Here is a 26667-nt window from a genome sequence, read left to right as displayed (position 1 = left end):
AGACAAATGCCTAAGATTATGCCGCACACTACGTAATCGATTTCCGCAAGAGTGAGTTTGTTCCCATCTGGGAGCGGTTGGTTGGATCGGCACGTCGGCTATGCTGAAACTTTTATTTTTCGTCGTTGTGACACTTTTGTGGTCTTGTGACGTCGTACAGTGGCGTTTGGTTCCTGTGATTGTCGTGGCGATGGTTGTTATTTCTTGTTCTTTGGCTACGACAATTTGTTTCTTCCGTAGTTGATTCGCTTTTAAATCAAACTCGTTTGGTAGTTGATTATATTATCTTACAAATACCAAACGATTTGGCTTTTAGCTACGTAAGAAATATGTGTGCTAGTATATTGCAATTTTGAACGATCTCCTAATCTTCTATCCAAGTGGATGGCCCACGACCACAGCATATAAACATATCCTTTGTAAGTGCTCACTTGAAAATCGATTATCATTTTAGAAGTCGGTTCCTGTATACATTAAATTTAATTTCACTTAATGCTTCCCGACGAAATAAGCTAAAATAGGAATTACTGGCGAGGGTGCTGTCGAATTGCGCCCTTCGAAAGTAATTGCTTTCGACAAAAGTGCTTTGAAAGTAGTTTAGAATAAATTTACGGTCGAAAGCGACGATCCAAAGCAGAATGAATCTGTCGTTTAAAAAATCGATAGATGGACTTATGACCTCAGCCAATGAAAAAATTTAAAAAAAAGCTTTCCCACGACGATCTATGTTCTATTAATGTTATTTAGCGAAACTTGGTTAGCAAAAATCCGTTCCTAGTTAAACGGGTCTTGGACTCTGATGGATGTATTTCTTCTTTTAACAAATAAATGCCCTCACCAGAATCCGTCTTTTCAAACGCTGTGAATCATACATTTCAACTTCCTGTTGAAATTTGCATATCCCTACTGAATAATTAAAAACAAACAAACAAACTATAGTGAGCTTGAAAAGAATTTTATTTGATCATCACACAGTTAAATCTGAGAAGAAATATTGGTATTGCCAACTGTTAATATTGTATCTTTGCAATGATGTGCATTTCCTGAGGTGGCGGCTTGACATTTTCTACTGAAGCCCGGCTGTTGTTCCTGATGTTGTCGCTTGAGGTTGGTGTGGCGAAGGTATCGAATTTGATGTAGGGAGTTGTCCTTTTCCGGGTATGATTTCTTTCCTCGGCACGTCATTCCAAAAGCGTGGAAGATCATTTGATGGATCTTCGGAAGTCCAGTATACTATAGTATCCCCACACACAAGCCACAATCAAGCTCTTGATGTAGCCAGAAACGAAATCAGTGTTGAAGCTTGCTTCGTTGCAGTAGATGACGCAGTAGCCGGTGGTCACGGTAAAACCCAAACACACTAACGCTACAGTGATGGGGGGCATCATCAGGCTCCAGGAAATTATGCTCCAGGGACAGTAGTGCACTATTTGTATGACCGTTATAACCATCAGGTAAGCTTCTACTGCCGCTAAGGTGGGCAGCGAATTGGATAGGGCTGGCATCCACATTTCAGCACGTCTTGTACACTCCACCCAAACAATAGGGCTGTCGGGACTGCAAGGGAGATCGAGTGGTCGGCAGGCGGCCAAGAAGTTTGGAGCCAATCTTGTTTCGGAATAGTGATTGTTAATACCCCACAACCAGACGAAAACGGATCCAGTAAATATCGTTGCAATCCAAAGCAGAGCGCGACCGTATAACTTGAGAGACGCCTGCAAGCTTTCCGCTCTTTCCAGTCTTTCTTTTACAGCGATGGAAATAATGGCCATATTGAGGCAACTGTGCCAAATTATTCCAGACATAATGCACATTTTTTTCAACGATGTCCTTCTCCCCGATGCCATTGGGTAGTTGATGGAACTGATGTCGTTGCATATTATTTTAACTCGAATCTCCGTGTCTGATTGATGGTCAGGTATCTTGACAAGACACAGCAAACAAATCCACACAATGAGGAGCATGAAGAATACAACAAAATCTTTTTTAGATTTCAAGAATCTAGTCATCTTTGAAAATTGGTTTTTCATTTTTTCGAAGTTCGTCATGTTGAAATCAAGTTTTAGTTTGATGATAGTCCGCTTCATCTAGTGGTCGTTTATATTGCCCTCCGTTCCCGGAAACTTGCTCCGCAGTTGTCCAAATGGCGATTTATTGTAGATTTGGGGAAAATCAACTGAACAAAATTATTTTTAAATTTGATTTTTCGTTAACTAACAATTTAAACAATAATATTCAGAAAAAAAAACGAACTTGCGACAATCCCTTATCTCGTAATTTGTACCGATAAAAGTACGCTTGGCTTGAATTTGACACTATACCAGCCTGTAAATTGTTTTAAATTTGAATACGCTTAATTGTAGCTATTTCCGTGATTTGTTACATTTTTAAGAAATCCTTCACAACGAAAAATGATTTACTTCTTATTGAATTATCCACGCGGGCTTTTAATATCAAGATTTTTTTTTTATTGCGAAAACCTGCAGAGCCGTAAAAAAATGTTCTGTGCTGGTCGACCGTCATGTTTCTTTATAGTTTATATTATTAGAGTTATAGTTCTTTATAGTTTATAATCAGAGCTATTACAGAACTTATACTACGTTTAATTGAAATAAGTTCCACTTAAATTTTACAGAAATCGATAGATTTTGTCAAGAGCTATCGATTTCTGTAAGATTTATTTAAATCTCACCAACAGTTATTTTTCAATAATTTATTTTTTATTTTGAACTAATTTTGGGGGAGAAAATGTCTCAATGACAGAAAATGTCTCAAAATTATGATATTTTTGATCCTCATGAATCACTATCAGTGCATCTGGTGATACGTCGTAATTAACTTAAGTCAACGTTTATGTTATAGAACAGGTCAAATAAAATAGGACCAATCACCTGACTGCCATTTTGAATGGTGGGATATTCGAATAGGAGTGCAAATGCATAAAACAAGCTTCTCAGGTTTGGGTTCATTATTGATTAGATCCGTTGACTGAAAACTGATCTCCGAGGAGCTTCTCGAACTACACAGATACAGGCTCGGTTTGGACGATACGTCATTTATTATTATGTGTGTAGTCGCCCGCGAAACCGACTACCTGTATGGAGGCAAAGTCAAGATGAAATTACAATTATGTAATATATATTAATTAGAAAAGCGTTTTTATTGGAAACTGATATAGGATACCGAATTGAGCCAGTGGAAGCTCATCAAAGATGGAGTAGCTGTCCTGTAGCTTTTTGTGTAAAAAACGGCATTCGCCTTGGTTAATTATCAAGCCGTTATCATCAATTTTGCAATATCCATCAGACAAACTGCTCAGGTTGAAAACTTATGATTCAGTGCACGTTGGAAGCGATTTTTCTCAAATAAGAACTGTATACACTTCCTTGTAATAGAGAATTCGTTGGAAGGCTTTGTTGAAAGAGAAACGACCAGATTTCGAAATTAAATAAAGGTATGCGATATCTAACCTCAATCAGCCCTCTAACCAGCAATTTCGGACCATGCAGACAACATTTTATAAAAACCAAAAAATGAAGATGATTGCGACCGCGCAATAACGTAACGTATTTTCAAGAATATCAGGCCAATCAGGGGGATCCCAGCCATGCGAAGGGCGGAAGGGGTTATACTGGTGAGAATTTGAGTACGGTTGGACTATTAGAAATAAATAAAAGACACAAAAAAGTCATTTCAGACTTGAAATTAGATTTCGCTATTGACGCGTTAACAAGTCGTGTACATGTCACACGCTTTCCTTTTTGAATGAATGATATACAGACAGTCATAATAATAATAGCTAGGTATAACGTAATATTCAACCAATATATTATATCTTTGAACTAGAACATCGTCATTATTCTTGGACGCACGACAGGGCGGCGCACGATCAACATGAATGATTCATTCTTACAATTGTTTGTTCCGTGTTGAAATAAGACTAGTTTTTTTCTTTTTTTGTTGTTGTGACAAAAACAGACACACAGTGTCATTGACTGAATGTCAACTTGTCAAGAGTGAAACAGAGGCGCTTCAGTCTTCCTCTTCCGGATACTCCTTTGGCGGGCACGGTACGTAGCTGAGGATGTTTCGTCCGCACATATATTCAATTTGAGAGACCATCCCAGTTTCAGTGAGCGTTTGAACGTTTAGTAAGCACGATAAACGGGGGGAGGAAAAAACAAAATTTGTCTTAGATTAAAAATTAAGATCAACTCATTCGTCGTCAGCAATGAGACCATCACGAGCTAATCAAAAGAAAGTCGGCTGCTGTTTTATCGGCAAACATACAGGCGACTGGCTTTCAACAGCACAGAGAACAGAGAAGCACTCGAACGGTTAAATACAAAATCAAAAAGAGTATCACATCAAAACAGGTGCCAAGTCCAGCATTAGGATAGCATAGGGATGTTAAGCATTTGTACAGAGAGCAATAAATAGAATTTGATACGAATAAATTCCTTTGAATAGAAATTCATCAACGAGGAGGGAGAGGAGGCGTATGTGGTTGACAAAAAAAATTACAAATTTAATAAATTTGTAATTTTTTTTGCAACGTTGTAAAAAGTATCGGCGACTATCGGCGATTATCGCACCGATACTTTTTTGAAACTTCATCGTTCGATAGTCGGCAATAAAAAAAAACACCAATATCGCTATCGCAATCGGAAATACTTATTTTTTGCGATATTAACAACCCTGAAATTTATCAAATTTTGGCTAACAGACAAACTACGGTACCAGAAACGACAACCAAAAATAAAAAGAACAAACAAAAATATCCATTGAGAACGGCAACCAAAAAAAGGAGAGACTAGATGGACTAGTGAAGTAATATTATGAAGGCCTATATCTACTCAAAATGCACTATTGCACTCTTCAATGAATAGGCCGGAATGATTCGGTGGCGATGACTGAATCAAACGTGTCGTGATTATATAGGAAGGTGTCCCAAAGTCCTTATTGAAGGAAGCAGCATTGTATCTTTTGATGGAATGGTTATGAAATCGAACAATCGACGAAATGAGCAGGGTATGACGCGTGGATGGATGCGGATGGATCGCATCCATCCAGAGAGAGTGTGGATTCAATACCTAAGAAGCCGATGTGGCTGCACCGTCATCGCTGCTGTTACTGCTAATGCTGCTGGCCATGGATGCAAGCGGCGCTACGGTACAGCTACTACCACTTGGACTGGGACTGCTGTTGTACAGGTTGTGGGGGCTATGGCCTGCTGTTGCGGCGGCTGCTGAGCCAGCGTGATTAGATGTTATTACGTACCCATCCGTCGGGGCTGTAATGTCTTGAGCCGAGCTGGATTTTTTCAGGATTCCCTTCAACTTGGGCTCGGACAGCTTCTGAACGTCTTCACTATTCGCCTGCATCGGTGACGTGGTGCATCTGGAGAGCTGCAAGTGGGCAGCGTTGCCGTTGGAGCGGGCCGGCGATGACGTCGAAGATAGCGGACCGCCTCCTGATTCATCGCCAGTCCCGAATCCGGATGACGACGACAACACCACCTGAAGATGCTGGGAGCATCGCTCAGAATTGTGTCGGATCAATCCGTCCAGCGAAATGTTGGCGCTCCGGATCTATCAGATATAACCGAATTTTGTGTTTTTATTTTCTAGACACTTGTATGACGGATTGGGTGGGTCATAATAATAATAATACCTGATCGAGGATGAATCCGCAATCCCTTTGGCACTGACGGAGTAATTCCACGTGAGTGGTGATGAGGCTTAGGTTCCATCCGTGGACGTCGTAGACCCGAGCCGATTGCTTTCCTTTTAATCCGGCCTGTTCGATCAGGGTGTCGAGATGGTCGGGAAATTGGGACAGGGCCTGCAGGACTTCTTCCAACTCACGTAAGATGGCAGGGCTCTTGTCCCTCAAAAAGTGGCATTCCAGTATCGATTTCTCAAAGGCCACCAGCGTACGGTACAGAGGTGTTGGTAAGTTGCCCAATCCGTTGCCGCCGCTGCTCACGCCGCCTCCGCTATTGGTCTCAATTTTCAAAACGGGAAACTAGGTGACAAATAAAGGTAAACACACACAAAGTTAGACTGTGCTGCGCCATGTAACTCCCAACAACTCACATTCCCAAATGATTTCTCATACTATATATATAGTCTGTAAGTTTAAATGACACCCAGCAAGTGAAACGTCAGCTTGATGAATGGTTGGATACCAGACATTGCTGCAAAAACACGATAAGCCTCGACTGTGAAGGCCATTTTCAAAGTACACACAGTCTTAATAAGAATATTGATTAGGTATGACGTCAATCAGTATAGAGACTCATAATAGCTACTTTTATTTCTATACATATTTTTTTTCCTGACAGTACAAAGCATTGCCACTAGGTCTATAATTAACACATGTTTCCCCCCCCCCCCCTCCAGCCATCAACGTCCATTTAATAGTATCCAGCTAATTAAATGCTCTTATGGATGTCAAGATAACAAGTCAAGAGCCTGCCAAAGTCTTTTATAGATATCAGAAAAGTGACTAGAAACTCCCCAAAATATCCTTTGTATGATTATAAGACCTAATATTGCATTGGACCTAATATTATTATTATTAACTGGATAATAAGACAAAAAACGAACCACATTCTCTGAGCTGAGTTGACAGCTGACGACTTCCGGGCAATTGGCTAAGCGCTGGAGCAGAACGCGCAGACATTGCTTGACGTTGGACGTAATGGGAAGACCGCATTCGGAGCGGAGCTCGAATAACGCCTGGGCAACGTTGTTGCGAGCCCTCGACGATTCCACCATGGCTCCGATTGAACTCTGGAAATCGGAGGCAGAAATGAAATTGGTTATCTAATAGTGTATAGCTTTCGGCTGACATTCAATAGGGATGTGCGCATCCCTGTCATTGAAGAAAAAAGACTAATTATATCTAATATATGTGCCATATTGGGTGCCTGCCAGCGTAATGAGCACCACACACGCGACACGCGAGAATAAAATATTAATTCAATTCTACTGGAAAATTAATATTTTTGGGGTTATAAGGAAACAATTCAAATTATGGCTAATTTAATACGCACCTTGAAATGTTCGTCGAGCTGCCTTAAGCCGGTCATTCGAATCACTGCTTGTTTCTTGCCGTGTTTGCTACGGTTCTTGGGTAATAACTGCTATTGAAACATTAAACAAATGAACAAGAAGAACAAGAGATTCAGCATACCGCATTTATACAAATCCAGAAATATATTGACAAATCGAATACCTCTCCCGCCCATTTCTCGCTGACTGCAACGTGAACGAAGAGCGTCGTGTTTTCCAGCGCCTCGCCCAAGTTGGATAATAATCGAACATGTCGGTAGCCTGTCGGTTTAGGATTAAACCACACGGTTAGTCAATAAACAGAGTCTTTTTTAAGTAAACGACCAGCCCCAAAAAGAAACGAAAAAGGTTACCGGGCCGAATGCAAGGGAATGGAATGGTGTACTGGCCGATAAAGTCGTCGCCGATAAACTCGTCATCCAGAACAATGAAACGGATGAGCGCCATTTCCGGATGGTGAATATAAAACTCGAGACTTTCTTCGAAGATGGGACAATCCCCTTCGTCAGGAATCGTCCGCGTCTTTCTCTCTGTAAATAAATAACAAAGTATAGGTATAATATTTTTATAGATTTTTTTCAGAGTTGTACATTACCGGCACAGTCGATTGGAATGCCATAGATTTGAATAAGTACATAAGGATCGACAATAGTCGCCTTGGCAGCCGAACCTCTTGGCCTGGGCAGTTGCTGGCCACTAATAATCTGCGGGAGTAAGAAAAATCAAAGTTAAAATGATATCGCAGAGGCGCCCCCCACATTACACGTGATGAATGACGGAAATCTATATCTATGGACATGGGGGGGGGGTTATATAGAAAAGCATTTTGATGTACCCGGATTCGCAGAAGCTGAGGCGGTGAAATGGGCGCACTTTCTCTAAGGCTTGACGGAACGCTAAAGCCGGGCTGGCGCATCATGGCAGGCTTGAGAACGTATCCGCATCCGCCGTTCTGGCGGAACTTGCCATCGTATAAATCCATCATCAGACCGGGAGTTTGGAAGTTGAGCGCAACTGTGTACAGACATACAAGCAAAATGTTAAGATCCTGAATAGGGATCATGTCCAGTTCAAGTTCACGTCCGTCCCGGCCAAGAATATCAGCCGAGCCGACGGGAAAAAGACGTCAGGGATCCGTTCGATTGATAAATCGTCCAAAAGGATCGAGAAAAAAGGAAAGGAAATCCATTGGACGACTTACCCATCGGCACTCCGGCATTCCAGAATTCTAGTGGACTAAAATTGCTGGAATCGACTCGGCTGCCATTGGGGAAGACGCGCAGCAATGAGCGCTGGACCATTTCCGTCCACATCCCGGGACTGCTGGCGTGCAATCGAGACGCTGCGCTTTCACTCAGCGAATAGCCGCACTGCTGCAATATTTCTGCAATAGACAAGTCCAACATTTCAGTTAAAGCTTCTTTTTATTTCTTTTGAGATATCTTATCAGGATTATTTTACCCTACATATATATTCTTATTCCGCCCGCGCACACAAGTGCACAAAGTTATTCTAGCAGATTCTTAAATGGCTTTGCATAGACAATCAATTGCTCCCTGTACATACATAGATAACATGTTGACATTTGAATTCTGTACGTAATATTCTGGCGAGAGCTGCGCATCCAGTCTAGTACTACTTATACTACACGGCTATAAAGTCAGATGATATAGTCGCAGATATATAACTTTGACCTTTCTGATTACTACAACGTTCTAGGAAGCGAGTGCTGTACATGGAGGGAATATCTAAAGTCCCAGAATTTGGCTGGGCTCTGCGTAGTAGTAGTAGTACTCGCAGCTCGGGCTTGTACCTCGCCCGAGACAGCTCCCTTGATACTTGAATGTTTTTCCCCGTGTTCATTAGAACTGACACACACACGAAAAATATCGACGTGACGCCATTACACACCCATAGTCGATGAAAGACCGCCTATAGCTCTCTTATATTCTCCCCCTTGGGGGGGGAACCCGACTCTTTATATTTATTGTTCTATGTGTGTGGGCGTGAATGTAGGTCATATAGTATAGATATATTTATAACGTAAAGAAGTTTTGTTATACTAAATAAAAAACTATATACGGCACCGAAGAGGACGAGGAAGGAAAAAAAAAAGTCCATAAACTCGTCGCCGGTCCATGAATTAACTGCAAGTGTATACGTATAACGACCGTAACGACTCCATTAATGCGCAATAAGAGGAGGGTTTTTATCGAGACACACGCACGACTTGGTTTTAAAACGTCGTAAATCTCTCACGAGAATGAACGAATATAAAAAGAAAAGGTTTTTTTTTTTCTTACTTTTGTCGCGACTGCTGGGTAATTTAATGCTGCTGCCACGATTCAAGGCAATCAGATCAGATAGCTCGCGACAAATCCGCAGCCGACGCGAGGCTTGCCCCACCCGCCCGGCTCGGGTCCGGTTCGTTTCGGCTCCTTCGTCCTCGTCCGTCACTTCTCCGCCGTCTTCCATCTGATCGCTCCCGAATTTCTTGCCCTGTTTTGGGCGATGTCGATCAAATAAAATAGAGAATCATTTATGTGAGTTGCTATTCTTAAAACTCGGACAGTCGACGGGAAATGTTATATATGTACGAAAATGATGATTTTGCCAACGAGATCTTCCGGACTGGTTGAAGTCAGAGGCTTGTCGCAGGCTCTCAGAAGGGCTGATCCAAAGAGTTCGGTTATGATCCGGGCGGCAGTTTTCTGTTGCGATATTGAACAGTGGTTCTCCAAGTGGACGAAAAGTGGATACCTTATTTGATGAGAGAAAATTAAAGACAATGGCATCAGTGTTAAAACTAAAATTTTAATAATTTAGTTTAAAAAAAAAAAAAAACTTAAGAAAAGAAATAAAGTCGTTTTTTTTTTTCATTTAACAAGACGAGTTAACTACATGATATTTATTTAGTCTAATCAATTTATATATTTATTTTATCATCCATATTATTTATATCATCCAAAAAAGTTATTGAATTTTATTGAATTTTTAATTGCCTTAAAAAAAGAATGTTTAATAAAATTTCTTGGGTTAAAAAAAATAATAAAACTAAATAGAACTAAATCAACCGAATAAAACCGAAAAGTAACACGATAAAACTAGATTAAACAATTGTGCACCCGTCCAAAATGTCTAAACTATAGATATGGGACATTTGAATCTGAAAAATGGATGATACTGACTTGGAGGCTTCGAAGGCGAATTGGGCGATGACAGACACTACATCGGAGAAGGCGATTTTGGTAGTCAATGTGTTACCGTGATAGACAATGGGCGTTTCGGGACCGTCCCACACGTCGACTGAAAACAATACAAAGAAAACACACGGTGACAATAGCGTCCGGAAAGGCGACGCGTCACTTGCAGCAGCAGTTGGCGGTGCCGAAAATATTATTCAAAACCAAATCAAAAGTGAAAGCACAGCCAGCTCTAGCTGTTGTTTTCTCTCGTCATACTTTTGATGCAGCGGCATCCGCTCTGGAGAGCGCGAGCGTAGCCTTCCACCGACGAAGGTCCCCTCAGTTGGTCCTCCAACAGATAGGTATTATGCGACGATGAAATGAAGTAATGGCACATGGGGAAAGTCATGTCCTGGTGGACGTGCATCTGCAGCGGATGAAAAATGTCACCCTCTTCCGACAGTAGAAAGCGCGTCATTCCTTTCAGACACAAAAATTGAAATATTAGAAATACAAACAAAAAACAAACAAAAAATAAATGAGCTTCTGTAAATGACATTCACGTTGGCAGGCAGACAGACAGCCCATTATAAAAGTACATGATTGTCTCTTGTTATTTGTTTTTTTTTTTTAATAACAAAATAATTAAGAGTGTGATGAAAACAAAGGCGCTGCGCCCAGCCCAGTTGATGGCCAATTTCTCGGCCCTCGTCAAAATAATTTCTCTTTCTAAAACAAAACAAAAATCCAGCTCGACGGAATAAGAAAAAAATGCGACGAGCGCTGTTCTGTGCTGTGCGCTTTAATGACAAGATGTTGCAATTACTGCGGCGCTCGCTCAACTTGGGTTTCTCGACATCTAATTATTTATTTCTCTTTTTTTTTCGTGTTGCGTTGAAGCTCCGGGTCACAAGGCCAAGCCGCGCGGAGAGACTTGCGTGAGTGAAAACTTGGCGTCACAGCACACGAAAGACGGGCTACAGGCTAATGAGTATTGTTATAATACCTTTTACCGAGAAGCACCAGCAAAACTTTCCCTTTTTCTCTTTTTTTCACGAGTTGACAATTTTAAAATAATGGAAATAATTTGAGGCTCAACTTATTTCCCCCCTCGCCAGACTATAAGAAAGGAAGGCGTCCACAGTGTGTGTCTAGACACATCTAATTAAAATTCGGTCATTATTATTTGCAACAGCATTTGGATACGTCTGACACATTTTGACACTTGTAGCGGAGACGGATCAATGAATTCCGCTATTTGCGCCAGTGGCAACACACGGTGGGGGGCTTTTAACGGGAATATTTTTCTCTGACTTTGATTGATCGTTTAGATTTTCCGCAATGCCAAGTAGTTGATTCCGGCACGCGTCGCCGGGCCTTTCACACTTTATTCACCAAGTCAATCATATTATTTGTTTGTTTTGTTTTTTTCCGGCCGGCAATTGTTGTGATCCAAATGTCTTTCTATGTGTTTCTTCCTTTTCTTGTCTTCTTTCATACAGTCGAATGTATGGCATTAATGGACGGCCAAGTTGGGAATTCTTCTCCGCTATTTTGAGTAGCTCTACTTTTGACGTAATAATAGATGGAAGTGAATTATCCCGCCTTTCTAGAACAACTCCCCCCATTTGCCGAGCAATTACTGTAACGAGCGATGAGGATACAAAAGCGCAGACTAACATGTTCATTCATTTATACGGACAACCACTCTGAGAATAACGGCCTCCCCCCAATCCTGTGCATACACACACAAACATTGACACTGCAATAACAATTGGCCATAAATAAAGACAATTGCATTCATAATTCTGTTTGTGGAGGCCCTTTTAGCTCTCCCTCGACAGCAGCTAGCAGCTAGTCTGCTAGTATAAGCTGGGGATAAAACGATGAATGGTTGATACATGCATGATGCATCCAACGCACTGGACACGGGGAGATATGACGTGTTGGCAGTTAGTAGATATGCCTACTTGACTGCCCTTTAGCGACTACTTGGGAATTTTTGCCTTGTGTTATATTCACTGGGGTGCGCAACAATCATTCACAGTCCCTTTGGGGCAAAACAAAACAAGCCACCGGAATAAAACAAACCCCTCTGAGGTGAACAATAAAACACAAATAAAATCTATTAATCTCCCGGGAGTGACTATAAAAGTCTATGTCGGTACATAAGTCTATTAAATGTAATTTGACAAAATAATCCTCTCCTTATTTCTATTTATAGAAACGTACTTGGCTGACCTCTTGGACAATACAACATATAGAAGGATATAATGAGCTCCTCCTTCCTTCCCCCCATGATCATTTGGGTGTGTGATCGATCGCTCGTTTCTAGATTCTATTTTCACTTTCATTAGGGAGCGACTTTGGACTTACCGTCAAGCAATAGTTGATTGTCTGCTCTGGCTTCCGACGACGGCTCATAGAGCTGGATCAATTGACAGCATTTTTCCAACGTCACGCCCGTCATCTGTTAACGATCGGTAAGAAAGAAGAAGGCAAAAAAGAACGAATATAATAATGATGGCAATTAGACTGATCAACTAGACAACTATCATTTCGCTCAATAGGAACACACACACGAATATGCCAGTGTGCTTCTGGGACAAGTCGGACAACATTTGACCATTCGTGTCGCCCGCTAGCAAGTTGTTAAAAAAGTTTGATAGTGACGCCAAACACGGGAGATTGAGTCTCTCCGTTTGGCGAAATCATTTCTACAGCTGTCATCAATAATGATTCCCAGGAAATTCAATAACGAGCCAAAAGAGAAACTATATGCACTGGTGAAATACAGGTCTCTACAATCTGTCAGTGACGTGAGTTTTGTTCAAGTGGCAAATAGGACTTTGGCCAACACCGGGCGATGCCAGAAGGAGAAATGAATTCAAAGTTGTTGCACAACATTCGTCAAAAGATGAATCTCGGGGGTGGGTTGGTAGGCGGAAAGAAGAACAATGTCAAAAATTAATCGTTTGAAATTTTACCGCTTGTTCACACTCGAGAAAGTGGAGAAAGTCGTCGGCTGTGAAATAATCACGATTGGCGAAGCGTATGAGAAGGAAATAGATTTCCGGCCGGGTGGCCATCTCTTGGAACATGGTGACAAACTCGTCGCTATTGATCCGCCCGCGATCGGCGGGAGATTTCATCGAGTCAAACTCCTGTGGACACAAAAAACACACACACACACAACAAAGAACTCGATGCCGTGATTATTTCCTTTGATCTACAGTATGTCATAGAATAATGCCATTAAAAATAAAAAAATACGTCATTCGACATTTGACATGTGAAATTGGTTCTTTAAACTGAGCGGGTTAAACACCAGAGTATGTATAACGACTTTTTAATCTTTAAAAAAAATTTTAAAAAATACTGGAAATGTCATGGAGAAATCGTTGGAGTCTACATCAAAAGATTAAATTTTTATTAAAAAAAAAATAACGTAATAGACCAATTATTTGGAATTTTTTCTTCATTCAATTTAGAAAAGAATAAAAAATAAAAACGACTCGATCTATATAGCCAGTGCACAATATCGCTTTATATGTCGCATCAAGTCAAATGCCGAAATGTTATCGTAAAAACTAAAGAAATAAAAGGAGAAAAAAAAAAGATCTTTTTTTTACCGCCATTTTCTGACGTATTCGGCTGGCAGCCAAGTCGGCGTTGATCTCTTTCAGGAGAGCCATGGCAGCATCTTGGTCTAGGTTGAGTAAGGCGTTGGAAGATGTCTCGTCGGTATTGTCGATCTCATTGATAGAGGCCGAAGTATCCGAAACGGCTCTCTCGAAAGCCTCTCGCAGCCAGCGCTCTCGCAGCACATCCGTTTCGCCCAGCGCATTCGGCGCTGTGTGTGTTGCGCAATCAAAAGAGAAAGAAAGAAACGAAAAGCACATATAGTAGCTACAATATAGATCCAAATCGTTCGATCCATTTTTTCCTCCTTTTCTTTACTCCGCCAGCAGAACCAGAATGAAAGAAAAAAACCACTCCGACTAAATTTCAGTTAGTGCCATAGATCTTTGATAAAAAAGAACGTACTAGAGAGATCAAATTTAATCAGCTAACAGCGTATGGGGGGAAATTATTGATGCAATCACTTCTATTTTTAGTCCTACCGTCTATCCGTAATTGCATATGGGGGAGGGCTCCCCCGAAAAAAAATCAGATTATTGATTTCACACTTTGGTAACTCTCTAACATGATTGAATCATAACGAAAATTGCATTGGAACGGGGGGGAAAAAAGCGAACAAGGTTTCCATGCTTCATCTCAGAGGAAAGACAAATTAAACGAGAAAGTTTGCCCGTCGATTGCCTAAAACCAGAATAACTGCGATGAAAGATGATTTTAAAAGGTTTCAGTCTAAAATTCTGTTTCCTTTTTTTACTCACGCAGCAGAAAAAAAAAGAAAATTCCAGGAATTTTTGGCAATTCACTCAACAATGTTATATATAAATATATTTTCCATATTTTACGTATTCATCCTTTTCTTTGCATTAAAGATGTGTAGCTACCGCGTGCCTCAGAAAAAAAAGAAAAGAAACCCGTGTGTTCTTCCGAAAAATTTTTTTTTTCAGCTCAGTGACGTCGTTGATTGCCGCCGCACGTTTGCTACTAGGCATGCGAATCTGGAAAGGCACAGCGGCAGCAGCACATGCAGTTGTCTCTTCTTCTTCTTCTTCTTCTGCTATTCTCGTATTGATCACAAAAAGTCAAACCACTGCCGCCGCCGTCGCCGTCGCGCTGCTCGAGTAGTACTCAAGTCTTATAGCTCGGCTTTGTACCTCGGTAAAATACCAAAAAGTGTATTCTCCGTGAATAAGCAATTCGATATGCTCGCGTGCCCCGCTTGTATTTGGGTTTGTTGGCGATTGACGATCAATCGCTGCAAACTCAACTCGAATATATAAAGAAACGTCACATCAATCCGCCAAAAGGTTATTCCACAAGGTTCTATACGGCCACAGTTGTTGTTGGGGAAAACCCCAGAGTTATATACTGCAATGACTATTATATAGCAGAGGCGTGAATCAGCTGGCGCTATGGCTGGAACGTATGAACCGGCCCCCCCTCAAAAGTTCACGGGCACAATCGTCTGGCATATCCAAAGTTTCGGGCGACATATACCTTATTCGCGAATAAATCCTATATCCCCGCATATGTGTGTATAGACTAATCTGGTTGTATATTATACGTGTTCGCTGCTGGTATACTATACATGTAAGAATATAAGAAGGATCTATTGCATTTCTACTGATGAGCTTTCCTGGCAAACGTCAAAGGCAACACAGCACGTACATATGCCGCGTCTATGTATGATAGACCCCCCCGTTGTATAATACATGTTATGCTGCTACATCATCTGTTCCTTTTCTCATGCCCACTCTCTCTATATATACCAGAGAGAGCGCCCAGGCTAGATAGACTTTCTGTAAATATCAAGAATACGGTTTTTCTTTCTTTCCTCTTTTTTCTTTCCTTCCAGATAAAATCATCCGCCGTTTTCTATCCCAAATACAACGAAAGATTATATGAGCTATACGGTCATATACAGCCAATACCCCCCTGTATATGTTGTGTATATACACAAAAGAAAGAAGAAGAAGAAAAAGTCTACATACACGTAAAGAATTCTCATCTCCTCCCAAATAAAAAGGAAGGAAAAACAAAATAGGAAGTGCGCACGGTTGCTGCTGGTGCAATTCAAAAAAGTCTCTTTTTTCTTCTTCTTCTATTATGGTATTCCCTTTCTTTTGGATATGTCTCTATTTTGTGTTGTTGTTGTTGTTGTAGTAACTATCGCGAATCGTAGAGATACTATAGATATAAATACAACAGAGAGTGAGAGACTTGAAGCGGGGGACTCTTCTCTTTTTGATTTTATTTTTCTTCATTTCTTTTCTTTCCCAAAATAGCTTAGACGTTACACATCTTGTGGCCCAAGCCGGCTTGGAAGTGGGCCATACACGACCGTGGGGGATGTACACACAGCAGTAGGTATATATGCGTGTTATGTTGTTGTCTGTGTGAGTGAGAGAGAGAGCTAGAGAGTGCTGTATGACGGGCATTAGGTTCGGGCTGCCATGCAAGCTCATCGATTGCTGGATATCCTACGAGGCATGAAAAGATATATAAGCCTAAATATTGCCGCCTTTGAACCACACACACAGTTCCCTGCATTATAACAACCGAAACAACAACAACAACAACCAAAAAGAGTTCTTGTACGTAGGCGTTGCCCCCCTTCTCGTCCCAAAGGAACCACGCAACTAATGTACATCATGCGGTTCGGGTTGCCCTTATACTCTATACCCCAAAAAAGTATACAATAGTGGGCTAGATTAAAATATAATACAAAATGGAAACTATACTAATAACAAAAAAATAGAAATAGAAAAACACTTTTCGGATTTCGTAAGGCGGAAGACTTATTGCCAGCAAGCCGGTTCGGGTTGTCAGGCACAGACAATGACACATATAGCCTATATACCAATCCACACAGTGTGTAGCATCCATCACACACACACACACATATATCTTATATGCGTACATTCTATAAAAAGGCCCGTTATGTGTAGGACTAAAACCGTCAACAACAACAAAATAAAAAACTGGGTCTTTCGCCTTGAAAAATAATATTAATAGCCTTTTTTCATTCTTTTTGGTTGTTGGTGATCCATAGAGAATGACGGATGATTCCGCCTTGGGTTGGTTTCAATATTATACGGCGCCCATTTTACATGTAAAATAACTATAGGCACGACGATTTGTGCGTTACAACTTTCTTTTTTCTTTCCCCACAGCAGCCGAGTGTCTTGGTGAAAAGAAGACAATTTGGAAATTAAGATATTATCGTTTGAAATATACAGTAGTAGCTAGTCTAACTACCGCAACTCTAGACGGACCCGAGCGTCCAACGTCGTTTCTTTTCTTTTCTGTGTTACCGTTCGGACGTACGTAAAAAGCATGCATATGGATGCCCACGTCCGCGCGACCCCCCCAGTTTCTAAAAATAGCCCGGGCAGTTCTTACATCGATATAAAAGAGTATATAGGGACGGACGGACGGGTCGCGGGGATGAGAGAAACCGTGTAGGCGATAATGCATCCTCTACACTCCGACCGCGCGTAAAAGAAAAAAATCAATCCCGACATTTACGGAATTGGACCATTACAAAAAACACGCAAACCGCTCCACCATAGCGCAAGATAATCAATTCTGAACCTCTATTGTAGATAAGTTCATTATCCACAACTTTAATCTTGTATAACCGCCATCGCGCAATCCCATTCTGCAATCATTGATCCGTTGTATAGTTAACACGAAATATCAAAGGCCTGGGTTGAACAGAGTTTAACAATTCAGAGCATGTACAACTTTCATGGAAAGACCAAAAAAAAAATAAAAAAAATCCTTGGCCTCCCGAGGGATCATTTGAATATCTAAACGAATTTACATGTTGCAAGAGTTCAGCGTACATCAGTTCCCGACTGCCGAGTAAATATTCAGGGCGCAGCTTAATCGTCATGGGTTTAATCTCTCCCAAGATCCGCAATCCTGATCTGCTGTCCATATAATTAAAAAAGGATTGACTCTATAAGCAAAAAAGTATATCTCAACATCAATATTTAAAAATCTATACATCGACACGGACGCAACTTGATCACCGAAATATACCACTGTTGCCGCCTGCAGCTATACGGTAGGATATTTACGTGATTGAGATGGGCGACCAAATCCTTTTTGATTACCTTCCGTTTCATTACAGACATATCCAAGTCCCGCTTACATAAATATAATAGTATGGACTTCTTGAAGTAGTACTACGAATCTCAAAGCTGTAAACTTTTTTTGATATCTGGGTGGCGAAAACATCTTAAGTTTTGCGGGACTATATTTATGGATTGCCGCTTGCCTTTCCGTCCGTCCGCCCGCTCTTTATAAATCATTGTCAAAAAAATGTTATCGACTTGGGCAAGTTTCATCGGCTACTTGTTATCTCTATTCTCTTCAAAGTTGGCACTCTCGCGGGATAGTCTTATCCTATCTTGAAGAAAGTTCAAAGAAAAAAGACTTAATGAAACCAACGAGCGCGCTCGGCTTAATACTAAGAGTGGAAAGAGAGAAGAACTGAGAATATAACCCAGCCAAAACGCTGAAGAATATATCGGCACATCATAAAATAAAAGGAAGATGAAAAAGTAACGTCTGATATTTACATAAGTGGGTGCCGAGGAGGGCATTGAGGCCGGTGACCCAGATGGTGGCCTCTTCAGCTGAAGACGCAATGAGATCCAGAGAGGAGAAATCGTCGCCGTGGATGACGGAAAAGGTCCAGTCGAGCGACGAAGCGCCGCAGCCGACGCCGACGCCCGAAACAGAAGAAGCCGACGAAGTGGCCGAAGCGGCGGCGGCAGCGGCGGCGGCACCTGCGCCCGACGTCGGCACCGATGAAGTCCCTTGTCCTAGAACCTCCGACGTGTGAACGGAGCGCACTTCACGGATGCTCGAAATCGGAACTGAAAAAAAAATAGAAAGGAAAAACGTCAATTCCAAATCAAATGGATTATACTGGTGGTCCCGTCTCCAATCTCTTCCAGCACCGGTCATTCAACCCCTCCCAAGACTGTGATAATAAAAATACAACTTATAGGACTGGATCGATATATGAACATTAAAGGATCAAAAAAATCGCAGCTCGACTTCTCCCAAAACAAACAACTATAGAGGAATAATCTATCAGACTATACCCTTGAGCGAGGCTTATTAAAAGCCGGCTAAACAAAAAAGAAACGCGCTATCATATTTCCACCAAAGATTGTTTTGTTTTCTTTTTCTTTTCATATAAACCTCGATCAATACTGTATCGACGCCATATTGATTTTATTTTCGAAAAAGAAAAAAAAAATAAATAACTTTGTCGCACTTGGCGACAAAACCCCCCCATCAGCCAGTCGAGAAAATTATTTAAGAAAGCCGAGACCGTCCATGCGAAATTACAAGTTTTCCGACGTCTTATAAAACATTTTTTTTCTTTTTTTTTGTAAGTTGGGAGGCTTATCAAACTCCATCAGCTGCGCGCGAACATTTCAAATGCAAGCCTGTCTGTATATACTGATTCCCCCGGAGCGGAAAACATTTGACTGTCGTCTGCCGCAGAGGGGGTCCGAAACACACACAGCTCATTAGTCTAGATCCAAATCTCTGTCAGCCGGGGCTTGCTCGTCTAGTAGATGTGTGTATATAGGAAAGTTGTTAGTTTTGGGCTGGCATAGGAGTATAGTTGGTAGTAGTTTCCCCCCCACTGCACCAGTTCCATATATCGATCTGCGCGATATTCTCTTCTCTTCGTGCGTGCGTGAAGACATCCCCCAACCCTGCCCCCCTCACTTTCGACCCACCCATTTTTCCTTCTGTGGCTTCATCTTGAAACTGAAGGTCTTGATTTCCGCACATTTTCGCTATAGACCCTGTGTGCTGTCTATTAAAGGGCTTTGGTTTGTTGTCGGCTTCAAAAGGTCGTCGCCAAAGAGTATTATAAAATTATGATAGCCTGGGAGGATCCTGGATCTCCCCCCCCCTCCCTTTTGGATGGATACCTGACCGACCTGACTGGCCAATCGTGAAACTTTGGCGTTGATGTTGGCATACATATGGGAGAGCTTTTTTCATTGAATGTATTTCTTAAAAGGGATGAGCGCTGCGTACGTCCCAAAGGATATCGATTCCTTTTCTATGTACACAAATCAAAAATGAATTAATACGTCAAAAATGTTGAAATCCGACCAAAAGAAGTTGAGTTCGGCGTACCGCAAATCTCTCGAAAAAAAGAAATATCGATTTCTTTTTTTCCCTTTTATGTTAGGATACTGTGGCACATTTCAATTTCTTCTTCCATCCGAGATGATGCAGTCGATAATCGCGTCCAAGTACAAGCGACTGAATGACAAAGGCACCGAACTTTATCTATGGATGACGGAAACCTCTGGAAAAGGATCAAAGTTTTACTGCGCCGAATACCGAACTCGTTCGACGATGCAAAAAAGGCTCAACAGGCTTCGTTTCACGACTCCTTTAATCTCTAAAAGTTTGACAAAAATTTTCTTTTAAAAAATTAAAATAAGAGTCTAGTTAATTTTACTCATTTGCAGCGTAGTACTACATTCTCCGGATGAAGTAAAGAAATAGTAATAAAACTATACAGCACTGCAATAATAATAGTTTCAATGAATATTTGATGACGTCCGAATTGGTAGTGTCGATATCGCTTTCGTCATTGTACATATCGATGATGGGAATCGATGCTGGCCAGCACAACGCATGCGTCAACTATACACCAAGAACATAAACAAAAGGGACATTCAACATCATTGTTCCCTTTTCACCGAGCATCTCATTGGGGAGGTGTTTTCTAAAGAACAACAAACTTTCGGGGCGGCCAACATTTTCGTGTATAAAACTTGAACGAATAAGCTTTGAACAGAATTGCAAAGTGGCATAGACACAATGACCCCGCGCACCTATACATCAGCTCTTGTTTCTATAGTGAAAAGTTACGCTACTGCGTTTATATCTATAGACATTTCTCACGATATTGCCTAGCGCTGAAATATTTAGATTTGATATCCACCATCGTATGAAGTTAACTATTTATGACTCCCGCCGGCGTTGACGTACACACTTACTACGAAAAACGGATCGAAAAACTTGGAATTGAGCCGAACTTGTGCGGATCGAAATGATCGGTCGATGGGCAACGCTCTAATCGATAAGACGAGCTGGTAGTTAGTTGGAAATCATTTGTTGATAAACGGTAATAGCATTAAGTAAAGTAGCCCGATGATCAATTTCCTTGTGAGTGGTCTGTGGCAGGCATCAGGGACTCTCCTTCATTACATCCTCAATTTGTAAGTTATTTGTTCCGCATCGCCGGCTTCGTCAAACAGCTCGGCTACTACCCCGCAGGGAGCACTGCACTTGATGGAACTGCCGCAAGTGATTCGCAACATAAATGCTAACGCGTCTGACACTATACAGAAATTTGAAGAATAAAGAAGAAGAAAAAAATGTTATTTCTTGGGTACAGTACGACTAGGAACGGTATTATATATTGCGTCTGTATTATACTACGACTCCCCGGCAGCCATGTTTAGACGCTGTAGGCAATTTACGTAGATAAATCCTCCTGGGCGGGACTGGATGGGCGATATTTAATTAAAGAAAAGAGCTAGAAGCAATTTACATATTTGACGAAAAACCCGGGACGTGGGGATATTGCGAAATTGTGGAAGAGAAGAAATAACCAAACAAATTGGTCGTGTCACATACCGGTTGCTTTTGATGCTTTCTTGCTGGTGGGGACCCAGCGGATGCAAGAGAGGTCCTCGTCGAGTGAAAAGAAGCGATTGTAAGTACGACCGTTGGGTCGAACTTTGACGAGATTGCTTCCGCGCACCATCCAGCGCCAACAGTCGGCCACTGCATAAAGAGACACACACACAAAATAAAAAGATTGTCAACTTTTTTTTTCCAAAGTAGCATTCAAACATAACCTTGCATCTCAACATCAAAGACGGGTAAATCTTACAAATAAACGTATTGAAATCTAAGATTTTTTCCAATATGTGAGAGAGAGGAGATGAAAACACTTTTCACTCTTTCAATTTCATTTTGTAGATATTTGACGAAAGATTTCCTTTTAGACTTGAAAAATACGCGGTGGAATGTGCAGCGCCCATTGATTTCGAGAACTCTCCGATGTCTCCGATTCGCGACTGAATATCGAAATACTTTTTTTTCTTCAGTTCAGACAAGCCGGGTAACTAAATAAGCCTTGTCAGTAGTAGGGTTGTTGGATTGAAAGAAACTAAGTAGCCTAGAACTAAATTAAATAACATGGTTTGATCGAAAAAACTAACCAAATGAGATAATGTAGTTTATTGCCTTAAACAAGAAAAACTTTACGTAGTTCTAAATTTTTGAGTTGCTTCACCATTGAGAACCACCAAGTGACTTTGATGAGCCTGTTCACGTGCTGGATGTTGTTCATGAAAAACCCTGAGATGCCTGAACTGAGTTCGGCCTTTCCTTCCAAGTTTTCTTCTAATTCATACCCAGAGTAACCTAAGCCTGGCCTTTGATTAGAAAGAAAGCTATATGTTTTCCAGCTCAGAAAAATATAATTCACACTCAGGTTAACAAAATTCAGGTTGACAAAAATACCCGCCAAAATAGTTGTCACTTGTGCATGCACAAACTTATTTCCTTTTAAGTTTTATCTACAATTTCTAGTTTATTTTATTTTCTTCAATCAGCAATCAACTCAACTTACCATTCCATGCTTTAAACTCATTCTCGGGTTTTACTTAATCATACACAAAAAAATAGTTCCAAACTTCCAATTTCAAGTGTCGTTCGCTAAATTGTGGTCTGCAATTTGTGGTGGTCGGTTTTGCCAGATTGCGAAAATGAGTCAACAATCGACACAAATCGAGTAAATTGAATTTATTTTAAAAATAAAATCAAGATTCAATCAAAATGATTGGGTTATAAAATAAAATAAAACGAAATAGAACGAAATCAACCGAATAGTAACACGAAAAAACTATAGATATCGGCAAAACTAGATATTTTTCAACGAGTAAGCAGTTTTAAAAATGGTTGGATGACCATAAAAGAAGATAAAATTTCATCAGTTGGGTTATAAAGTCCTGTTGTAGTTCCTTGGGTACAATACCGACACCTTCTTTTTTTAAAATTTCAAATGACAATGCGAAAACTTTGAACTGCACACGACAGGAACAAATTTTAAAGACCAACATCACGCGTACATTGTCCTGGAATTTCTAACTGTTTTGAATGCGTAATGGTCTAGACAAGTTTTTTTTCCCCCGCTCGCCTGACTGTTGCTGTATAAAACTGTAAAACAGTTTGCAACACGCGCAGATGTTGTTCGCAGCCGCGTTCACGGGGGACAAACCGTGTCTGGGGGAAGGACGGCTGGATGACTTCCTTGTTAAAATAAGATGTGTAATAGCAGCACACGATGTTGTACCGGTACAAGCTGGGAACCTAAAGGCAATGCCCAAGGGCAATCCAAAATCGATCCATAAACAGGATAGACTATAGAAAATGCCAATACGTTTCAATGTTACCATAACGGATTACATATCCTATAGTACCACCCTAACGCATCTAATATACTGCACAACAGCAGTATATATAACCTAGACGGTATTTTTAGCTATAGCGCACGAAAACTTAAAAACTCTCGTGCAATTTTTGAAGTGACTTTGGTTGGAAGGAAAAAAGAAAACAACAACTGGGGCTATATTAATCAATCATATACGTGCGCTGTCAAAAAGACGAGCTCCCACAATGCCATCATGATGACTTATGCATTCCACTTTTGCCACTTTGTCTTTTACCAAATATAGTCGATTTCTTTATAGATTCTCCCGAAACAAACGGGATGTGGTATTTTGAGATTGTTTTTTCACAGATCGTCAGAATATCTATCAGATATAGAATTTCACGTTTGCGGAAATAGTATTCAAATGTAATATTTGATATTTCAAATACTATTTTGTGGAATCACGTCATGGATTTGAATATATAGGTTCCGGCATTCCTTGCAGCATTCCGTGTTATTTGAATTTCTAGTAGGGCTTCAATTACGGAAGACATGTTTGTTTCCCGGTGCATAAATAATCCTGAGCTATGATATACATAGATAATTGGATAAATAATTTAATCTAAAGTTAAAGTTTAATGGAAAATTTTGTCTGAATTTCGTCTTCAAATTTCTTACAGAATCGTTGTAAAACGGAATAATATTTCGACGCGTGCTAATCCCCGCCGAGTGTATAAATTAACGTATTGCGCCACTATAACAACTGGCGAGTTCCCCTTTGCTAGAAAGTGCGGCGTATAAAGACACGCAGATTAACACACACATTAAACAGCTCACGTTTGCCTTACCTCGCGCAATAATAGCTTCGGCAAATGAAATCAGAGCCGAGAGAGATATTGACGCCAGGAACGCGTTAGATTTCATCAAAGAGATGACACACACAGTGTCCTACAGCCAGCAGAGCGCTGGAGAATATAAGAAACAGGAAAAAAAAGGTCTTGATTATAGACTGTGACTATATCCAGCGTCGGGTTTTATTTTTTGTTGTTGCGCCTATTGATCCTTTTGTTTTGTGGTGGACCAACAACAACAAAAAAAGGAAAAATAATAATAAAAAGGAGAGTCAGAGCCACTCACACGACACACAGCTGGAAAGAGAGACTTGGGATTACTGAGCATGCTGAGTCTTTCAATTATCCACGGGAGGCTGCCTGAGCATAAATGATGAAACTGTGTACTATAGGACACACTGGATCCAACAGCCCTAAGGTACACTTCAGCTCCAGCTACGTCTAACAGTGTGCGACTCAATCAGCGCCTCTTTATATTTGGGTCGGTTAGGACTATAGCTGTAGCCGTCGCCCGCCGTGCTGTGTGGCTTAGCACTTCTCATCAAAAGCGATACACAATGGCCACCACCACTATACCACCGTGTATATAGCCTAGATATTACATCCATCCCAACAGCCGCCACAAAAACAAAAAGAAATCGATTCGATTATTTCCCCCCAGGTCGTGAAAAAACCAAACAAAAAGGAACTTGCTTGGCATTTTATGTCTGTGACCGTGTTATTGTTACGATCATTTAACTGTTCTTCTTCCGCAATCCTGTCAAAAGACACGCAAGGACATTCTCGTTTCGAACAAAAAAAAAATCCGGTTTCGTTTCACTATAATATCGCAAAGCTCAAAATGTTGTGAAAGTCTCGTCTTACTCAGTCCAGCTCTGCTGGCCGTCATACGATCGGTATTAAAAATAACAACGACAAGTCTCTTTATAATATTAAGTATCGCGTAGTACAAAGTGTATAACAAGAGTTAACGACCCCCTAAACAAAACTAAAGAGGATCTGGACTTGGCGTTGTAAATTTGTTTAATATACGTCATATAGTTTCTGCCTAAATTACATAATCAAAAACTTTGGTCGGTTGGGAATAATCAAAATTTCGATTCTTACCTGATTGGACTTTTTTGTTGTGAGCGTGAGTCGTGGAACGGGTGTCAAAGAGAACCGATTTGGTGGCTTTGACTTGGTACGAGACGAGTAGCCCGGGCTCGAGAGGAAGCTGCTGGGCGCCCAGCTGTTGCCCAGATGATGAAGAGCCATGACGCTCATAACTGCCAGACTCGTTGACGAGGCTGTTATGACTGACGTCTTCAGATTCGGCTAATTCGACTTGTTTCGGCTGTTTCGGCTGTTGCTGCTGCTGCACGGCTGGCCGGCTTTTATCTACCGACAGCGTCGATTCCATGTTGGAAATTTAATTTTGGTTTTTCTTTTTTTGGTAGTTTGTTTGTTGGTTCCAGTCTCTTTTTTAGGATGGAGTTTGTCAGAGTTCTTTAATCGCTACACACTTTGGGCGAGGCGATGGGAAATTGTTGACCTTTTAGCTCGTCCTCATCAACTTGAAGACCCAGTCAAAAGAATAATCCAATTAGAAATGTCGGCCCCAATGTCACAAACCGGCAGAGCATTTGGCAATTGCATCTATAGGCATCTGCTGGCAACGTGGAGATGATCGGAAAAATCTCGTTGGCTGTGTACGTAATCTCGTTTTTTTTTTCTTTTTCCAATCTAAAATTACATCACTTTCCGTAATAGCCAAACGACCTAGTTAAATAAGAAAAAAACCTTTTGTCTGGTATTTCTTTGCCACTTATTACTTATTGGGGCGACTAGGAGGGGAGAGAGAGAGGTTTCCGGTTCAATATCCGGTGCGGATCCTTCTTGTCGACTGCAAACAGTCACATTCTAACACACACATAGCCTACACACAAAACACCAACACACACAGACAGAGTGGGGGTCCGCACAGGCGCAAGTTCGTAGACACACACACACACAAACGACGACGACGACCAACACGCAACTGCTAGTTGTTTCGACTGGCGGCACGCGCTTGCAAGAGAAGACTGAGCTGCTGGGCTTCAGTTGGCCGTCCTGTTTGGGTTTTCTGCAGCTTCAGTTTGGCCCGTCCGCCGTTCCGATCGATGATATATAACCCCAGCGTGTCTCTGTGTGTGTATAGAGAAAAGCCCTGTCAGACTGAACACATCAGCTCGGGAGCAGCGGAACTGGAATGTATAATCCGGCGGAGGCGGCGGCGGCACTGAACTGGATTCCAGATGAGAAAAGTTTGAACAACTATCCAACCGTCCGGGCTTCGCCGTTGTCTTGTGTTGTCATTCGGCTGGCAGATTGCGTTGCGTCCACGTCCTGACGATCCAGCGGAGAAGCCGCAACTGGGCGGCAGGGCCGCT

At 41.2% G+C, this 26667-nt stretch overlaps 1 protein-coding gene across 4 annotated transcripts; it reads right to left on the bottom strand.

Moving 5' to 3' along the window:
• Window positions 1-3691: 3691 nt before the first annotated feature.
• LOC124204916 (inactive phospholipase C-like protein 1) lies at window positions 3692-26667 on the bottom strand. 4 transcript variants are annotated; one of them, XM_046602153.1, is made up of 20 exons: window positions 25364-26665; window positions 21602-21751; window positions 18493-18792; window positions 13897-14117; window positions 13252-13428; window positions 12641-12734; window positions 10541-10744; window positions 10268-10385; window positions 9677-9839; window positions 9383-9578; window positions 8281-8463; window positions 7915-8093; window positions 7675-7783; window positions 7433-7609; window positions 7243-7340; window positions 7061-7150; window positions 6612-6797; window positions 5674-6027; window positions 5281-5591; window positions 3692-4078 (listed from the first exon to the last, which is right to left on the bottom strand). In XM_046602153.1, exons 1-20 carry the CDS (start codon window positions 25656-25658, stop codon window positions 4033-4035), a joined length of 3651 nt encoding a protein of 1216 aa, XP_046458109.1. In that variant the 5' UTR covers window positions 25659-26665; the 3' UTR covers window positions 3692-4032. The 4 variants fall into 4 exon arrangements, with proteins under 4 accessions (XP_046458109.1, XP_046458107.1, XP_046458108.1 ...); XM_046602151.1 differs by lacking the exon at window positions 3692-4078 and adding an exon at window positions 4708-4983 and having other exon boundaries at window positions 5094-5591; window positions 25364-26664; XM_046602152.1 differs by lacking the exon at window positions 3692-4078 and having other exon boundaries at window positions 4708-5591; window positions 7061-7147; window positions 25364-26667.

The sequence above is a fragment of the Daphnia pulex genome, chromosome 10 (genome assembly GCF_021134715.1).
Source record: "Daphnia pulex isolate KAP4 chromosome 10, ASM2113471v1".
Classification (NCBI taxonomy): Eukaryota; Metazoa; Arthropoda; class Branchiopoda; order Diplostraca; family Daphniidae; genus Daphnia; species Daphnia pulex.
Note: the sequence above shows the minus strand (reverse complement) of the source record. Positions and strands in the feature narration are given on the sequence as shown.